The sequence below is a fragment of the Magallana gigas genome, chromosome 5 (genome assembly GCF_963853765.1).
Source record: "Magallana gigas chromosome 5, xbMagGiga1.1, whole genome shotgun sequence".
Lineage (NCBI taxonomy): Eukaryota > Metazoa > Mollusca > Bivalvia > Ostreida > Ostreidae > Magallana > Magallana gigas.
In genome coordinates, this window is record NC_088857.1 from 48,274,174 (window position 1) to 48,292,944 (window position 18,771).

Here is an 18,771-nt window from a genome sequence, read left to right on the forward strand (position 1 = left end):
TATATATTTACGAGATTGGCAAGGAGCGGGTTGTTGTCATGGTAACTGGTGTGCATAAAAATCAAACTACATGTGAATCCCATTAAAAGTGAAAGGATATATATTAGGACGGTTTCTGACCCAATTAAACTCATATGATGATTGTCGACAATGAAGGTCATGTGATCATTTCATAGACTATCAAAAGTTGTGGGAGAATGTGTTTGGACATCTTGAATAGATTAAGGTTAGTCTGGCGATACAGGTCATTTGGACCCTATTGATGGATTAAGGGTAAATAAACACAGCGTGTTGAAGAATGTTCAAACTTTTGTAGATCCAAACACACTCAAATAAGCAGTTTTTTAAATATTGCATAGAGAGGGGGTAAACGACTCTCAAGCGTCGACACTTTAGAATATACATGTATACGGTTCTTAGGACACAGAAAAAAATTGCATTGCTTGTGGGGATCATACGATTACCCTGTACACGATAGGCAAAGAATATCAAGTATACCGGTCTCTGGTTGCATTGAAAGGAAAAAAATACAAAACTACAAACTTGTAAAAGATGTAAATAAATACATAATTATACGTATTTTACAAACAAAAAGCATGAAAACGTAAATAATATGAACCATGAACCATGAAACCCCAAAAATAAATTCACGAACGTGCATGAAAGCGACAACTGTGAAAAGTAGCATCCAACATGTGAAGAGGAAAACATAATTTTGCATGCAACAGCATAACGAGTGAATGAACTTATTCAATGTAAATAAAGCAGGACAATATGCATTGCATTACACTATAGTTCAATAAACAGATCTCTAAAACTTCATCAATACAGATCATTAGGTACGTATTCCACTGAGACCACATTAATGTTGACTAGTGATAAACAAAATGTGGGAAAATGTATAAACTTACAATGGATTTTTGTTTCATATAAAATTGACATCAATGCAATTCATATAGAACCTGTATTCAACTAAACAAAATTTTAGATATAATGTAAAATTCGATCATTTGATCATTCTTTTTTCCCATTACATGCTCTCATATGACATTGTATTCAAAACCTTAAAGGTGTAATACTCAAAAGTGTGTGTGTGTGCACGCCACGTGTGGATATATCACAGACAGTTCATTTTCTGGGATCTTGGGATAGACCGAATACACTGGTTTGATTATTCCATATCTACTTCAGCTCATCCATTACTGTATTTTTTGTTATGATCTATGTAATAGGATTATTCATCTCTCCAGGCCAGGGAATTCATCACTGAATCGGATCGATCTTTCTCTGAATAATTTCCACGACTGAATAACTATTAAACCAGTGAAACAGAAACTGATCCGTGCAGTTTCCCGGCCCGATTCCCTCTTGACGTGTTTACTTATGGCCAGGCTGTTGAGTATGGATGATGATTAGACACAATAGCAATATAACCGCCGTAACCTATCGCCGTGGTCAATACAAGAAGACTGGTTGCCGTAAGCGTTTGTTCGCAATATGGTCCCTAATATTTTAATGTCGTTAGCGGCTCTGTAATCAATCCTTGCTTCAAATAACGCGTTGCCGGGTTCTGTGTGTAAGCTGATGAGAAAGCGGGTCGCGCTTTCCACTTTCCAAAAGTATCCCCGTAATGAAAAAGCACGCTCTTGGGATAAATCCCTCTGCATATCGGGGAATATGAGCGAGGCGTGCCGAATGGATTTGTATTCCACTTTGGCACACTTCGATCGCACTTCCTTCAGAATGTCGTTAATTTTATTGACAACAAAACGCGCCGCAGTCTGAATTCTTTCGTCGGAGGTCGGAACTCTGACGGAGGAATAACATGGACAGAAGACGTCTGATATCCGCGCCTCCGCACAACTTCGAGAAGAAGGAATCTCTCTAAACAAACTAATCTCATGCGGAATCATACCGTCTTCGTTAGGTGTAACTACAGGTTGTTTCTCGTAGTTTGCATAGAGAATGTCTTTTAACATCAGAAACACATCATGGTTGGTTGTTAGTCGCTCTGTGTTAATTTTCATATTCTTGGCAATATGTGGGTATTTTTCAGTCAAACGTTTCGGTAATGCAATTGACATCAAAGGTAAAAGGTTAGAAACCCTGCCGATATCCGTATTTTGAATTTCACTGTATCTGGGACCATGGTCACTAAAAAACAAAAGCACTGCATTGTCTAACTTTCCGGATTCTTTAAGCCACTTAAACAGGTCACGAATGTCACCGTCAGCCAGTTCCACCATGTTGAAAAAATCATGGGCTAACTCGTTAATCCATGAAAATGCGAATTTTCTCGTGTTTCCATAGGTCTCAATAAATTTCTTGTAATAGTTCATAAGGATTTTATACCTCTTTTCATTTCCAAAACACAGCGCAGAAACTTTCCGAAGTGGTATATTATGACTCTGTAGAAATTGGAAACTTTTGTCCAAAGCTAAGTAAGACGGTCGAACCTGATCCATCGCTTGAACTAATGGCTGCGAGTAATGCATAGAGGGTTGATCAGTAAATCCCTTAAATGTGGCCACTTTGTACCAATCTTCAACAAAAACGTTGACTGCACCATGTTCAGAAAAATTCTTGAAAATGAAAGGCAATTTGTGAACAGGTGGCACTGGTGAAGTATTGTCTGAAATCAACCCGGTCAGTAGAGGGTTCAGATTGGGAAAGGAGCTATCACCCAAACGTGTGTGTCCGGTGAAAACGTAGGCACCTAAATTCTGACGAAGATATTTCATGGTTTTGGGTAGTTTCCTTTCGGCAATGAGTCGGGAAACAGAGTCTAAACCAAATGCGATCACACTTAGCCTGTCCAGGGATTCGTTGACTAATTTCTTTGATTTTAAAATGGGTTTTGCATCTATATTGAAATGCAGATTATTGTAGACGCGGTTCTTTTGATTGTTGAAACATTCGACATGAACGAAATCTCCATCGAGGTATGTAGGTTTCGTGTATAAATGTTTTTCAGAAAACACAAACTCTGTCTCCGACTTTCTATGAATATATCTATAATGGCACTGAATATCGTGTAATCCCGAGAGTCCAACGGCAGAATTGTTTAACGTCAGTTTCCCGGATGACGTCACATAAAATATATTCAACCAACCCTCACATGGCAATGGTTGCTGAGACCAGAACTGGTCGCTAATTGATTTGTCATAAATGTCAAACACCGGAATAAGACACGGAGCGTGAACATTTCTGTTTCGAAAAACTTGGAAGACGGGCATGTATATCAGCATATTTATGTACGTTAATCCGACGATGGCTAAAATGGCCAAAAATACCCTTCCTTGACATGTCCCAAAGAGGAAGCGCGAGACTTTCCTCCGAGAGTTACAGATCATAATCGGCGTGATTAGATAATCCCTCATTACCGCCATCCTTGTGTTCTTCAATATCTGCAACGAAATAAGGACAGGTTAATCATTTGCCTCTTTAAATATATAGATATTGACAATGAACGCAAAACAAACCATGCTACGATTCCTATTTTGGTTCGGCTGAAGCAGCTCAATAATGTTGTGATCGCGAACTGGGAAATGAATGTCAAATAAAGTAAATAATGCATAATGCCATGCGCGACAAATACCCAAACAGTTTAAATCGATTTCTAAGTGACCCATGCTATATTTCTGAAAATAATAAATCTTAAATTTTTGAACTGTGAAATTGTCAATTACTTTGAAAGATTTCGAAATGTGAGTTACATACTCGTTCGCTAGGGCACGTGGTGAGCGATTATCTGTAATTGGAGTGTCGCCTCGTATTGCTTTTGTACAGATGAGTACTAAGTTTTTTGTTGGGTAAACAATCAGGATTGGTGCGTTTTAGACACGAATTTACGGGGCAAACACGGCGTTCAATTAGATAATCAATGAAAGCAGTTCTTTAGACAAGTGGACACAGGCATGGAAAGACCTTTAAACGAAATCTTTCCAATATTTGAAATTAGCTCTCAACGATTCCTTTGTCCACTGCGCGTTTCCAGCTCGGCTTATCTCTTTCATAAGGATGAATGAAGTGTTTGAGGCGAATATAGCAGCAGCACGCTGGGCTAGTTCATAGCAGATAAATAACAGTAATCTACAAAGGCTATCCTCTACCAAAACAGTGTACATCTCTTTCCTTAATCGTCTCATATCCATAAGATTGACAGTCACACAAACCATTTTTCTGATTTCGAAATCAGAGCCCTATTTCGTGAACTCGGGAATACTCAAAGGAATGGTCGATATCCAACTTCAAAAATTGTTGTTGTTTACACTAGCTTAAAAGTACGCGTTGGATATTAAATCAGTTCATAGTTTTAATACATGATAGATAAATGCATCGCTCTAAAATAATTCAAAGGGAGTACTAAACTGATATTAAACAGATATCTTATTCGAAATTCCACAGTACCGCGTATTTTGTGAGGGAGACACAAAATGGGCTAATTGAAATGAGTGTGTGTCAGTGAGTGTGAGTGTGTGTGTGTGTGTGTGTGTGAGAGAGAGAGAGAGAGAGAGAGAGAGGTGAAAGTTGGCTTTACCGTGCTCTCCTTTCCAGTTCTGTCTTGAATATAGCGACCAAAATCAAAAACAAACAATGATCCACGCGGGCTTTAATCCTAGCACTCATTAAAAGTGTATATTTGTTAAGACTATTATTGGGGGAATTATGGTTCTAGTAAGACAGAGTTGACCCACGTGGACACCTTATCCGCTCTGCTTTCTATGCATGTATACAAATAATACACAGCTAGAAGAACGCATAAGATGCCCCTGTGGCTGACCGTTAAAAATCAAGGGTTGGAAAAGACTTAAACGGCATGGGATTTCGTTACTCTGGCTAACAAAACAAGGATTATCTTGTTAAAGAATCAGGTGTCTGGAAAGTCAAAAGAAATTGTAATAGGATCCGGTTTTTGTGCAATAATTGTACTTCTCTATCGGAGTTGTTAAAATCTCTATCGGCTTTACAGAAAAAAAATATAAATTATACTTTTTCCTCTGAATGGTCTACCCTGAGCTTAATTGGCGCTAGTTGTTAGGTTAATTTCCATGGAAGTAGTCTGTACACAGTTTATAGAACACGATTAAACCTGAGAGCCAACAACAAAAGGTATTAACGTCTAAACCCTGCACTTAATTTGAGGATCATCCCTATGATAATTATCTCTAGCATCTGAATTGGGAGATGTTCCCTAAGATTTCACATCAAATGAAGATCTTGAAAACAATTTTTTTTTAATCATTGAAAATCAAGATATGATAAAAGAGTGTACCTGACATACCGGAGAAATATTGCTATAATAATACATGCATGCAAAAATCTGTTTTATTATTGAAAAACAAAATTATCTGTTCATAATGAACAGTGAAATGCAGTAACATTATATTGGATTTGTATAGTTTAGAACTTGGTGAGCGTATTTAAAAATAGCCAAACAAACAAACAATTTAAGAGTTAGAACATCTTCCCAAGTCAAAGGTTTCTGATCCGCTCTGTTACTCACAAACCTACTCCCACGCCCTGGGTTTGCGAGTAGCGAAGCGGACAAGAAACTCTTAAAGATGGTGTCAGAATCGATCTAATAATTACGACATGCTTTGTTTCCAAACGAACCACTTTTTACGAGTGTTATGTAAGCATGCAAAACAAAGAATCGCAGTGCAATATGGATCAAGTATTACATTGATAGATCAATATGGATCAAGTATTACATTGATAGATCAATATGGATCAAGTATTACATTGATAGATCAATATGGATCAAGTATTACATTGATAGATCAATAAAATACAGCGCATCAAATGTCAAAAATGCAAGCGACTGTATAGTTCATCAATCTCGAATTTCAACAAAATGTGCTGCCTCCGAAACCACAAGCTAGTTTCTATGCATACATACTGTTAATGTACATTGTAAAGCCCCATTATCTTTGTTTATACGTGTACTTACAAAGGATGAAGTAAAATGCGACACATAGTATCTTAATACCAAATTCAAATTTTGGAATTTCTATTTGCATGTACTTAACCATTTATATATATATATATATATATATATATATATATATATATATATATATATATATATATATATATATATATATATAGAATCCCTTACATAAGATAAAACAATCACATGGGATATACATACATCTATTTATGGTTGGACTTCATTTTCATTCGAATCGTGTATCACGCGTGTCACGTGACATATATATCGGTCCGCGTGTTCGACGGGACTGTGTCTGTGTGGAGAAAGCTTTACGTCGGTAACAAGTTTCAGATGTGCAACCGGGTGTAACGAAATCGAAGAGTTTATATACCTGTGTGTCGGTGCCTATTTACGAGCGGTGTTCAGCTTTAATTGGGGCGATTCTGGTTACAATGTACATACAATGTCACTTGATATTTAACGCCCATTCTATTAATATTTATTTATTAATAAGACAGGGTCACAATCCAGAACGAAATTCGCTGTTCCAGGGTTGTACAAAATCACCGATAATGCGCCCACCATTACATTAAAAAGACGACACATGCACTAACACTAATCAAGGTGAATCGTTTTTCTTCAGTCTCATTTGAAAATAATTGAAATTATTGTAGATTTTCAATAATTCATTGGATAAAAGCGAGTCGCTGACATACCGCTATGTTTCGGGATATCATGCTTTTAAAGGTTGTGAGACATTAGCTTCTTATTAAATACAAGAGAGTATGGGTAAGCTTTCAAAGATCAAACATTACCTTGGTGAGACTTTTTGAGTAACAGACAGGGACCTTTGCATGAATCCGTCTCTTTTTTCTTCTAAAAATGTGATAACATAATCTTTAAAGAACGAGAAATGTTATACTTGCAGGACGAAATCAAATGAAGACTGCTTTGAAAACGTTCTTACATGTTTACAAATGCCCGTGCGTTATTATAGGAGTAATTGACCACAATTAAACTAATTACCAACCCCTGTTAGTTATTGTGTTTGTAAAGCTGTTATAAGAAACAGGTTTAAACAAGTTGTAAGGAAAATAACGTACATCTAAGTTTTTCTGTTTGCGAAATCCAGATAAATGTACGATATAACTTTACACACACCAAGTTCACTGATCTTTGAATGAGGTCAATGTTCCTCAAACATATGTCTTATCACAGTTATATTAACATATCAAAATATCCTAACCAAGACGCAATAAAATCGGAAGGGGGCACTTTTTTGAGCATGTGTTCCCGCCCCCTATAACTCCACCCCCCCCCCCCAACCCCCCGGACATGATTACAGCGATAATTATATCATGTATCACCCCATTCTCCTTTATCAAACTGTTTTGTGTACATTATATTTAAAAACCTGACCAAAAAAAATGTATTAATGACAAAATATAGTACTTACAGTTGTAGGAAAATGCACGCACAAATTTATAATATTATCGGTTCCATTGCATTCTAGAACAGAGAGGAATGACGTCGTTAATTATGACGTCGCCTACACCTGGATAGAGGGACACTCTCTAGTCAAGGATACAAATCGCATTACCCTGATGACCGAAACATGGCAGACAATGCAAGACGACGATGGCAAATCTGTTGTTTTAATGAAATCTGAGAATAACTGAATTGGTCCAATTAATATTGTCGAAAATTGAACTGGTAAAATGCAAATTACCTGTATATTGATCCCAAACGCAATTCGCTGTTATTGTACCAAATTATCAAATATGACCAACATGGGAACATACTGTTTTAAACACACTATCCCGCCCTTTCATTTCATAGATAAAGTTATAATCTATACATGGTTGCCAATTGGGTTTTTTTTGGGGTTTTTTTTTTACGAAAGCTGTAGCGACAGATAATAAGTCAATTTCACAGCATATGCAGGCGACAGATGTATCCTGAAAAGTTACAGATGAAAAAAAGTATCGCTTACCTGTTGTTTATATAAATACCTGTGAATTTTTAATGGCAAATGGCTTATCAAATCACGGAACATAATAATAGTAATGAAAAATAAAGAATTTGAAATACAGACAATATATTACAGAAGTGGTGAATCGGAAAATAACTTTGTCATCTTATAATACACATAATAATCAACAAAACTTTGACGAATTGAGTTTTGACAAGACGTACATACTTTTTTACATTACCTGTGTGTGTTGACAAGATCCAACGTCCAAAATAGTGATAAACCAATTGAAAACACGTTCCTGGGGTTTCCAGGGCTGGTTCACTTGGTTTCATTTGTATACAGGATTGGTGACAGAAAAAGTTTAAATACTGCGCAGACCATTCACCGTGGAATCGCACTTTAAAAAATTACGCTTTTTGAAAAGTTTTTGCACACATGGGTCGAGGCATCTTCGCTAGCCAAGAGTAACGATCCGCTCCTCATCAAATATTACGTTGATTTTTGAGGGCTTTTTTTTTGGGGGGGGGGGAGACAATCCGAAGCCTACTTTCCGTAATTTTACTATGTAGATTTCATAAGTTTGAATTTTCTAGGAGGGTGACCGGACCCCCCAACCCCACTCCCACTAGATCATCGCATGGAGATCTGGATTTAAACATAGTGCATGGAGGGGCGGTGACATCATCGCCCTAAAATTTAGGTGTCCCCACCACCACTCCCTTTATTATCAATCTGCGGTGGGGTTTTCAGATTCATAGCAAGGGTTTTAAAGAAACATTTAAACTGACAATTTTTGGAAGATTGTCGAATTTTTTAAATATTTTACATGTCAAGATGTTGGAGTAGGTCTGCCCCCTCTTTTAAACGCGTGCCTGTTTTTGCCTGTTTGTGGACGCGTAGGAATGTCTTTAACAAAGTTTTTATCTTTATAGGTACATATAAACGTACGGCAATGAGACAGTGTCTCCCTTTGTCTGGTAAAAACATACATGTAAGCAGTGATCTCATCAGAATTTAGGCATACATGTATGTAGAACCCCCTAGAAAAATCTCTAGATCCGAGCATGTTGTGATATCCATAATTGTTTTTTATAAAAATATAATATATATGACACATGACGTTATATAGTTAAGTCCGACGCTAATTAAAGGCAGTAAGCAAACTTTGTGTTTTCAGAAATTAGGAACAATTTGTTGTCGATAATATCTTCGTAGAATAGTTTTTGACAAATAATCCAATGGAAACATGAATTGAAATATTTTGTTTAATCGTGTTTCATGTATTTTATAAAAGGAAAACACAAAGCAGTTACACGAAAAGCGCAACATCCATTGTTTGTTGACTTCACTTATTGAGCTGATACAGTTTTCATAATAGTTCGATACTTTGGTTCTGATGTGCTTTAAAATGACAAAAGCTTTATCATACAAACAAACATATATTATCATCCACAATTCTTTTTTGATTACAATTTCATTTTGTAACAAGCAGATTTATTGATTCGTTTGAAGAGCATTTGTATAGTGTTTGCCTACTACGAGTCTATATCACGAAAACCGTGTATCGTGCTTATCGTGCGTTATCTTATCGAATCGTGCACATGTCCGATTAATCTGCGTTTACTTTACGTATCCATAATATCGTTAGTATATCCTAAATATTGTGCGTTAATATCATCGTGTTTTCTCAGTTAACATTCTGATACCTGCTGCATATTAAATAGAATGTTCTATCGTTAGAATGACAGAAGACTGGCCAGGGAAAGATTCTTCTCTCTTAATATAGGTTGGTCTCTTGATGACATAACTATTCATAGTATCAGGACGCTTATATCATTGATATTTTTAGAACGAGATTCTTCTAGAGGTGCTGACTATACAAAATAGCGAGTATGCGTAGAAAAAAGTTTGCTTTTAAAGTTACTTATGTATGGTATATCCAGAATATTTTCTGATATCATTAAGGTTAATTATTATATGGATTATTTTCTGGTCGTCATTGATAATTCTTTATTTTTAAACTAGAAAATGCTTTAAAGGACATAAAAGGTCGATTCATTGAACACAGAAAATTTGAGTTCAAGAAAATTTACCCGATAAAGAAAAACCAATATACTTATGTTAATTATAAATATCAAAAATCCAAAACGCAAACAATTTCATTACTGTGTACACTTATATTGTTTGAATTTACAATAACAAAACCTCATCAATTAATGTGTATTGTATGTACTTGATAAACAGATTTACTGCAAATAAAGTGATATGCAAGTTACCGGTACAAATATAGTACAATTCGAAATTTCAAAATGGTGAATAGATTTTGATTATGGGGTACCTTCTCAAGGTGCATGTTGCATACTACCTTAGAATTGTAAAACCTGAAAAGTACAAAGCTTACTAGTGTTACATGCACTGTGGTAGAGGAGTTACATTGCAAACCTTATTTTAATCATCATAGACAGAGTACAAGTTGATTTTTTCTTTAAGTGTACCATTCCTTCTCCTTCAAGAGTATGCATGAGGATTTTCTGAGATATGCTGATTTGAGATGCATGGTGAACCAGTTTGAATGCTGACTTGAGATGCATGGTGAACCAGTTTGAATGATTTCCCACTGATCTGCCTCACATAAGACCCACTATAGTTAAAACAAGAGGCCAATGGGCCACATCTCTCACCTGAACAACAATAGCCATGATAATAAAATCGGTTTAATGGAGTCGTATAGAAAATATTAAGAACATGTAGTTCCGTAGACCCTGTATAAAAGAAATTCAAATTTTTGTCATGGTGACTTATTAAACATTGAGCCCCTTTTGTATCAGGATGATTTCATATAGTCATATCACATACTGAGCTTGTCAGTTCTCAAAAACAATTGAGATCAACAAAATATCAAGATGCTTGCATATGAGTAATACCGTATTATCTAACATTTCATATCATAACATTTGAATTTTTCAGAACACATGTAGTATTAAAAATTGTATGTTAAATTGGAACCCCCGACCCTTACACCCATGTGGCCCAACCTACCTCCGAAGATCATGGCTTGAATAAATTAATTCTACACTACCTGAGGACGCTTCCACACAAAGTTCAGCTTTTCTTTTTTCTTTTTTTTCTAAACATTCCTTTGTAAGATTGGTAAAAAAATAGATCCCACAATATGACATGCCTAAACAAAGAGTGTGTTAAAATTTCAAACATCTGCAATGAATAGTTGCTGAGAAATCTTTGACAAAAATTTGTTTGAAAATTAAGGCTAAATATAGACAGTCATCATTTAACAGGAAGTTGATGTTCAATTGGTACAAAAATAAATCCCACCATATGACATGCCTAAACAAAGATTGAGTTAAAATTTCAAGCACCTGCTATGAATAGTTGCTAAGAAAAATGTGACCGAATTTTTGTTAGGGACAGACGGAGGGACAGATAGATACACGAGAGTAAAACAATATACCCCCTTCTCCTTCAGAGCGGGGGGTATAATGAATGTTGAAGTAACAAAAACTATGATTTCCTCAACAGTGTGAGCATTCTTACAGAAAAAATAAAGTGTGAAGTTTAATACCTTGTCGGGTATTCCCAACTTTGCCTTTACAGCTAACACTATAAGAACAAATTTCGTTGAAATCATTCATCATGACAGGGAATGTAGTAGATCGGAACAAAATCTGACAGAAATTTTTCTAATGAATTGATTTTTTGGATCTCACAGTTCCCCATGTTTATTGTTTTTTCTGTTTCCATTGTCCCTTACTCCATTCTTGTTGTAAGTTTCTTTTACAAATTCTAACTCTTTTTCAGATATATCATTATTTTGTAGATGCTCTGAATCCAAATCATTTGCTTCTACATGTATTTTTATATTAATTCCAATATCCTTCACATCAGTCAAAAAATTAGCTCCTTCTTTGTTCACATTCCTTTCTTCAGCTTCTTCAAAGTAGTCAAATTTTTCATTTTCTTCACCAGACCCTAAAGTTTCTCCTTGAACAACATTTTGTGGTGCCATTTTTTTCCAGGCTTGCAGGCGGGCCAGCTCCTGTGTGTTTGGGTCCATGGTGTACCACATAGCAATGGCACAGCGGCGACCCTTGGTGACCGCTCGCACCCCGTGGTAATCGCCGGCGTTAAACCCAACCATCCTCCCACACCTGGGGGGAACAGTCACCTGGAAGATTGTTTTAGTAACATTACAGAAACTGAAGAGGAGCTGTCAAATGCATGTCTCAATTCTTTGGGTTTTTTTTCTAAATATATATCTGAGTATGAAGTTTAAAAATGATATGAAATAGGAACTGTCAAACATCTTCCTGAATTACTATCTTCATTATTTTAAATACATTAAAGTATGAATCAGTTTGAAAATTTTAAGATAGTTAAGCACAGAAAATATGCATTGGGTATTAAAAACAAATTTGTCTTTATTTTTCCATTTTCAATGTTTATACTGATAAATATAGAAGTTTATAATACTATGTCAAAATTTGAAACTCAAACATCAAGTTATAAGCAAGATACAGAGTTCATAATTCTTTGTTTTGTAAACAAAGCTCAAATATTTTTAAATTTTTAAAATATTTTTTTTAAATATGTGTTGTATTGGTGTAAGTTTCAATCAAATGTACTTTCTTTTGTTGATAATAGTATTTACGAAGATTTTGAATTAGTTTAAAATTGTTTTTTTACATGTCATTTTGTCTAAGAAATGTAAAATTCTACATTACATTTTTTGTAAACAACTATAAGACTCGAGCTTTGTTTACATAACTATCAATTCTTACCTCTGTATCTCGCTTGTAACTTGTATTTAACATTTAATATTTTGGTCAATCATTTAAAATGCACCAGAAAACCATTTTATGCATAAAAAATAAAGATAAAATTGTTGATCTCAAATCATGTCAAAGTCCTTTTAACAAGTTCATCAACAAGTGTTTTATACCAAAATTTAACAGATAAATTTTGTCGACAAACATAATTTTGCAGGTTTACTAAAAATAAAACCCCAGAAAATAGGATGTGATAAATAAAATCAAAGTACTGAAGTACTGACGGGAGTTGATTTTATCGATTATTATTAATTTTAAAATCAACGATATGTAATTTTTCAAGCATGGTAAGTAAATTCCTATAAGTATTTGAATTACGCACATTTTTTATAATATGAATTCTCCTACAGGAAATTCGTGAAAATCCAATATCAATCATGTTGTGTATTATTCGAAGAATTAGTCCATAAAACTGCGTATCAGTAATCGAAATAGCTATTATGAGAAATTGTATGGATCCAAGCAAAATTGAACTCTATTCTCGTTCAACCAGACACTCAGCTGTATCCGTTAATCTCCGACAAGCAAGAGAGACTCTCTGCTTGTCGGAGATTAACGGAGACAGCCGAGCGTCTGGTTGAACGAGACTATACAATTGCAACTTCTCGGGCCTTTCCGACAGGCTCTGAAAAACACCTTGAATGTATTAACATCACCGGATGTTAGAATTTTATACAAAATGGAGTCGCTTCCCATTAAAATAAGTATCGGCTAGACAGTCTTGTATGTCGCTTCTGTGTTATATTTTAGTGTATATCGTTTACTTTAATGAAGCTCACATCTCAACAGATCATGAAATGTGTTGTATTTATATCAAGTTCTATAAAAAGGGGGGTTGTCATGGACGCCTAGGTAATACATTTGAGGTGTTTATCCAAGCCTGCCGGAAAGGCCTGAGAAGTTGCGATTGCGAGACTATATTGAACTCTGGCGTAGGAATACATAAACTGTACGACTTCAAAAAATATCTAAATTGTTCGTACCATTTAAAATCTGACTATTTACAAGGTATCTATAAATTAGTTTCCTTGAAAAACAATGCTTAAGAACTCATTACATCGAATTTATTGATTAGAACTAGATGTTGTCAGCGGTGTTGATTTGTGCTTAGGTCCAAACACTGTTTCACTTTCGGTTTGCCTGAGTAACTGCATAGGAGAGTTGATTAAAATCAACTCCAAAAAACTGATATTAAACTAAATGATAAACCTAATAGAATTAATGCAAAATATGATAGATTGATCACATTATGGAACAATACACACACACACACAATACAATGGGATTCATGCGCAATAGGATAGGATTGTAAAAAAAATAACATTGTACTGTTTATGATGGAAAAGGGAACCTTGAAAAAGTTATAAAAAATCTCTAACAAACCTGTTCTGTTCTGTTGCCATGGGCAAAGAAAAATTCCCCTCCCATGAAATCAGGATTACCATTTAGGTACAGCACAGCACTATAAAGAAATATCTTTTTATCTATCTTAAAAATTTGTATTAAACATGTACCGGTAATAGCTAAAACAAGAGTAAAAAAAAACGAAAATGTAATAACACACTTTACTATCAGGATTATACATGCTAGTCGTTTTGATACCAAATTGGAAAACCACTCCGAAATTTAAGTATTTTGCTTTTTTTATTGTTAAAGAAAACAAATAAGGTACCTGTAATCTCTTGCAATGTATGCTGGGAATTGACGCAAGCAGGTCCCATCCGGTTGAATCAGGCAGTTGTCAGCATGAACTGGATGACTCAAGTCTCTTCGCTCTTCATTATCCTCTAAAATTTGGAAATGATCTCTCTAATTTTTTTTAAAAATTCTAAATTCTGAAGAAACATAAACATTTACTGTGTAATACTGCATGCATAAAGTCCTTGAAATCAGTGTTTGATAAAAATGCAATGCACAGATCAAAACAATATCAGGTTTCTATCCTACTACTGGAATTCTCAATGGTTTGGCTACTACAGTAAAACATGCTTATAATAAAGCACCAAGGACAAGCAATTTTGATTCATTGTACTAACATTAATTAATCTATATCATAATTTATTGTATCTATATAAGTTAATGATACAATTTTAAGATAAGAGGAATCAAACTGACTTTGCTGTAATTAAAGGTTGAATTCATTGTAAACTAGTTCACTGAATTATGTCTGACTGTATATGGGTACCTTCAATGGCTGTCCGGCAGACCAGGTGTGTAAAATCAAAGTAGAGAGGGCGGGTCAGGTTAAAGAAGTTCTCAACAAGAACTCGAGCCTGCTCACTTTTTCTCAAAAACAACTGCACCAAGTCTTTGGGTAATTTGCCTGATCTCACCAGCTAAAAGTCATAACAAATCACAATGCTCAAATCTCAGATATGAATTCTGACAGCTTAACATTATGAAAAAAAAACAATTATCTATTGAACTTAAATGAATATCTTATTTTATAAGAATAAATCATATAGATAGAAAAGTGTTTCATCTCTACATTTTTAATTTACAAAAAACATCAATGTCCAGTATTATCATGCACTTACTAACAGATAACAGAAAAGAAAGAGGTATATCTTCAAGAGAGTTCAGCCTGCGTGTTAAATTAAGTACAAGCAAATCATGTACAGGAAGAGTCCGTAGGGCCTAAACAATCACCCGATAAAAATTTATCCTCTTAATACATGTGACTTAGAGCATTATTTCTAAGTCAACAGCAAACTCTATTATTATAAAAAATTGGTGAGGATTTGAACTGAGGAAATTTACTATGAGGATTGATCCAAATGTAACGTCGAACAATGCTTTTTATGGGCACTGCATCACAGATAATTATATATTCAAGATTCAAACTAAATTCTGAGATAACGAAAAAGATGTTATTGCATAAAAAGTTATATATGATATCACTGCATCATAAATTAGAGTCTACGTTGGTTTGATGTTTTTATCCTATAGTAAATTACAGTTAAAAAATTCTAAAAGCTCCAAGCCTCACAATACTTTAGAACAGATTTAGATTTGACTTTTTTCGACTGTTGCTGATTTTGAACATTTTTGTGTGTGTAAAACAATCATGTATAATGGGCAAAAAACAAATGGCTTTTATTCATGAAATGGATGAAAAAAACCATGCATTACATTTGCAAAAATATAAATTCTATAAAGAAAGAATTCAAAGACGTTGAAATTCTAGAATCTGAGAGAATAAAATGAGAAGAATGCCCCAATACATGTATTTATAACACTTGCAGAAGAGTTTTTTTGAAAAAGTGTTGATAGTTGATAGATGCTGGATTAAAACATTCATTACAAACCTGGGTAGCCCTACCAACCGTGATGCCCTCAAACATTTCAAGATTAGTGTGAGGCGATATTTTGTTGGGCCCTGATTCCGTTTTCCCTTTGTATCCATCACCTTCAAGTCCACCTCTCTATATGAAGATAATACAAGCCACCTCTATCAAAATTAGCACAATAAGCTAATGGCAGTCGGAGGCAATGAAACCAATGAGAACCAAATTAAGCCACTTTAATATGATTAAAGTATTAAAATTTTGTAAACTTTTGGCTATAGCAAAGAAGTCCATATCAGTTCTCAATTCCATATCATAACTCTCATAAATATACCTACAGACACATATAACTTCTTTTTTTTCAATGATTAACAAGATGAACATATATTGAAAGGTAAAAATTTATCAATCAAATTGATGATTACAACAAAACTTGTATGTTACATGAATATGCTGACTATGCAGTCCCAAAACAGTTTTGCAAATATGACTGGCTGTAGGTTGACATTGATCTCATTTCAGTAACCACTCATGCATGCATAAAATACTGATCGTTAATTAGTCTCGTTAACCACTGCAGTCACCTTGCTCTGATCTTTGAAGCATAGCTGTCAATTGCAGAGTCTCTACTGTAACTCTCTATACATCTCCAAATTAAAATATTAAATATGACTGAAATATGACCCTGAATCATAAAATATCAGGTAAAGTATTGACAACCTGTTCCCTTACATGTACCGGTATATCTGTGATGTTTATGTTTGGCAGACTTTTTTGACATTGTGATATATAGTGAATTATACATACCTTTTTCCATATACACCCTGTATTAGCTGCAATAATGTAGCCCTCTCCTGATTTTTTTTCTCTCCAGTAAACATCAGATATAAAAAATTGGAGAGGGCTACATTATTGCAGCTAATCCTGTATCAGCCCAAGACACCAATATCAGCCAGAGGGCTGAAGGCCCGAGGGTTGATATTCATTAACGCGATTATACATTTATCATGAACATCTTTTATCTTTTCATATCGTGTATCAATCCTATCCTATTGTGCGTGTATACTGTTCTATTGTTTATATTGCAAAAAATAACGTTGCGGGTGCTGTATGTAATGAATTAATATATAATTATTAGACTTGGTATTTACTACATCTTAAAAATTGGCCTCGTCTAAAAAGAGATGTTGCAACCAAAATTTTTATCAAAATTTAAGATTTGTGGTAAACTACTTTTTCTATGAAAATATTATTTAATAAAATAAATAAACCACAATGATCAGACATATTCAATAATTTGATTACAGCTAACTCTCACAAATCATTTTGAAAAACAGTTTTACATACAATATTACAAAGATTTTACAAAATAACACATGTATTTTAAGCATAGCTACATTAGCTAGCTATAGGTAAGGAATTGACTAGGAAATGTTAATTGAGTCTGGACCAACAGCTATGCAACAAGGAAAACAGTCAACAATCTATGGCTAAACACATTACTTTGACCTAAATAATCAAATCTTAGTAAATTAAAACAATATGATACAAATTATATAAGGAATTTCAACTCTAGCAGTTATACACAATCTTTAAATACCGGTAGTTACATACTATCATTACTATTAATTACAATGAAAACTGGTCTACCCATTAGGTACATGTACCTATTTAAAAACATTAATGTTTTAGCTCGGAGGTGTCAAAACCAGAATACATCTAAACAAATACATAATTATTTACATTTTTAGTTCTAAATATATCAGCATCAAACCTATCCCCCACGGGCATGCATAATATTATTACAATATAAAACTTTTACCATAAAACCTGGCCTAAATCAATAATATTAATAGAATTATAATTAGTCTAGCGAAACTGAATATTATTAAAGTGTTGATAAACACTGCGAATGTATTTGGGAGGAGTAAGCAAGATGAAATAGCCCAAACCACTCAAATCTACACATCATATTCCTGAAGATTTCTTTTTTAATAACAGAAAAACGAAAAAAAACTCAAGATTTTGGAATTTTTTGTAAAATAAAAATAAAATTGTAAAATTTCACTGTATACAATTTTCATAAAAATTTCCAGTACCAAACACATTTTGAGTGGTGATCAATGATGTGTACATTTTGACAATTCAGTATATGCTACACCACGCCCAGTGGGCTACCTTTTGGGCTCGCTCCGCAGACAAACCAGTGAATACTTCGTTATGAGTCAATGGAGATTTGTCTCCCCTATAACCATCTCCCTCCAAACCTCCAGCCTAAAACAGGGGGTTCATGGTAATCAGATTCCAATAGATCTTAGAACCCTTGTGTCTTTTAGTATTCAAAAACCAATATCTCTAGAAGTCAGATACCAATATCTCTTGGTGTTCAGATACCAATATCTCAAGTATTTAGATACCAATATCTCAAGTATTTAGATACCAATATCTCAAGTATTTAGATACCAATATATCAAGTATTTAGATAACAATATCTCAAGTATTTGGATACCAATATCTCAAGTATTTAGATACCAATATATCAAGTATTTAGATACCAATATCTTTTAATATCTAGATACTGATATCATTTAATATTTAGATACCAATATATCAAGTATTTAGATACCAATATCTTTTAATATCTAGATACCAATAACATTTAATATTTAGATACCCATACCTCTAGTATTCAGATATTTGAGTATATGGGTTTTATGTTTACCGGTACCT

General features: G+C 34.3%; 2 protein-coding genes across 10 annotated transcripts in view; both read right to left on the reverse strand.

The window, feature by feature from the left end:
• On the reverse strand, positions 1-8,158 carry LOC136269441 (uncharacterized). Of its 6 annotated transcripts, none has more exons than XM_034456853.2 (2): positions 8,136-8,158; positions 1-3,407 (listed from the first exon to the last, which is right to left on the reverse strand). In XM_034456853.2, the coding sequence occupies exon 2, from the start codon at positions 3,387-3,389 to the stop codon at positions 1,413-1,415; it is 1,977 nt and encodes a 658-aa protein (XP_034312744.1). In that variant the 5' UTR covers positions 3,390-3,407; positions 8,136-8,158; the 3' UTR covers positions 1-1,412. The 6 variants fall into 6 exon arrangements, with proteins under 6 accessions (XP_034312744.1, XP_065942063.1, XP_011423652.2 ...); XM_066085991.1 differs by lacking the exon at positions 8,136-8,158 and adding an exon at positions 6,751-7,112; XM_011425350.4 differs by lacking the exon at positions 8,136-8,158 and adding an exon at positions 6,155-6,666.
• LOC105325684 (prolyl 3-hydroxylase 1) overlaps positions 7,392-18,771 on the reverse strand; it is a 27,896-nt gene continuing 16,516 nt past the window's right edge. The window contains exons 14-21 of one of the 4 annotated variants that reach the window (XM_066085990.1): positions 18,220-18,315; positions 16,063-16,179; positions 14,940-15,090; positions 14,427-14,541; positions 14,138-14,216; positions 8,149-12,093; positions 7,929-7,947; positions 7,392-7,444 (exon numbers count right to left, since the gene is read on the reverse strand). In XM_066085990.1, coding sequence (XP_065942062.1) covers positions 11,632-12,093; positions 14,138-14,216; positions 14,427-14,541; positions 14,940-15,090; positions 16,063-16,179; positions 18,220-18,315 — 1,020 coding nt within the window. In that variant the 3' untranslated portion in view covers positions 7,392-7,444; positions 7,929-7,947; positions 8,149-11,631. Of the gene's footprint in view, positions 7,583-7,928; positions 7,948-8,148; positions 12,094-14,137; positions 14,217-14,426; positions 14,542-14,939; positions 15,091-16,062; positions 16,180-18,219; positions 18,316-18,771 lie in introns of all 4 variants that reach the window. The other 3 variants (XM_034455549.2, XM_034455621.2, XM_034455588.2) reach the window with 3 other exon arrangements.

Bases quoted from the DNA above. Each gene is read 5' to 3' on its own strand.
- LOC136269441 (XM_034456326.2), bottom strand. From the start codon at position 3,632: ATGGGTCACTTAGAAATCGATTTAAACTGTTTGGGTATTTGTCGCGCA. The intron at 3,408-3,482 runs GTTTGTTTTGCG...ATTTCGTTGCAG, and splicing joins AAAATAGGAATCGTAGCATG to ATATTGAAGAACACAAGGAT.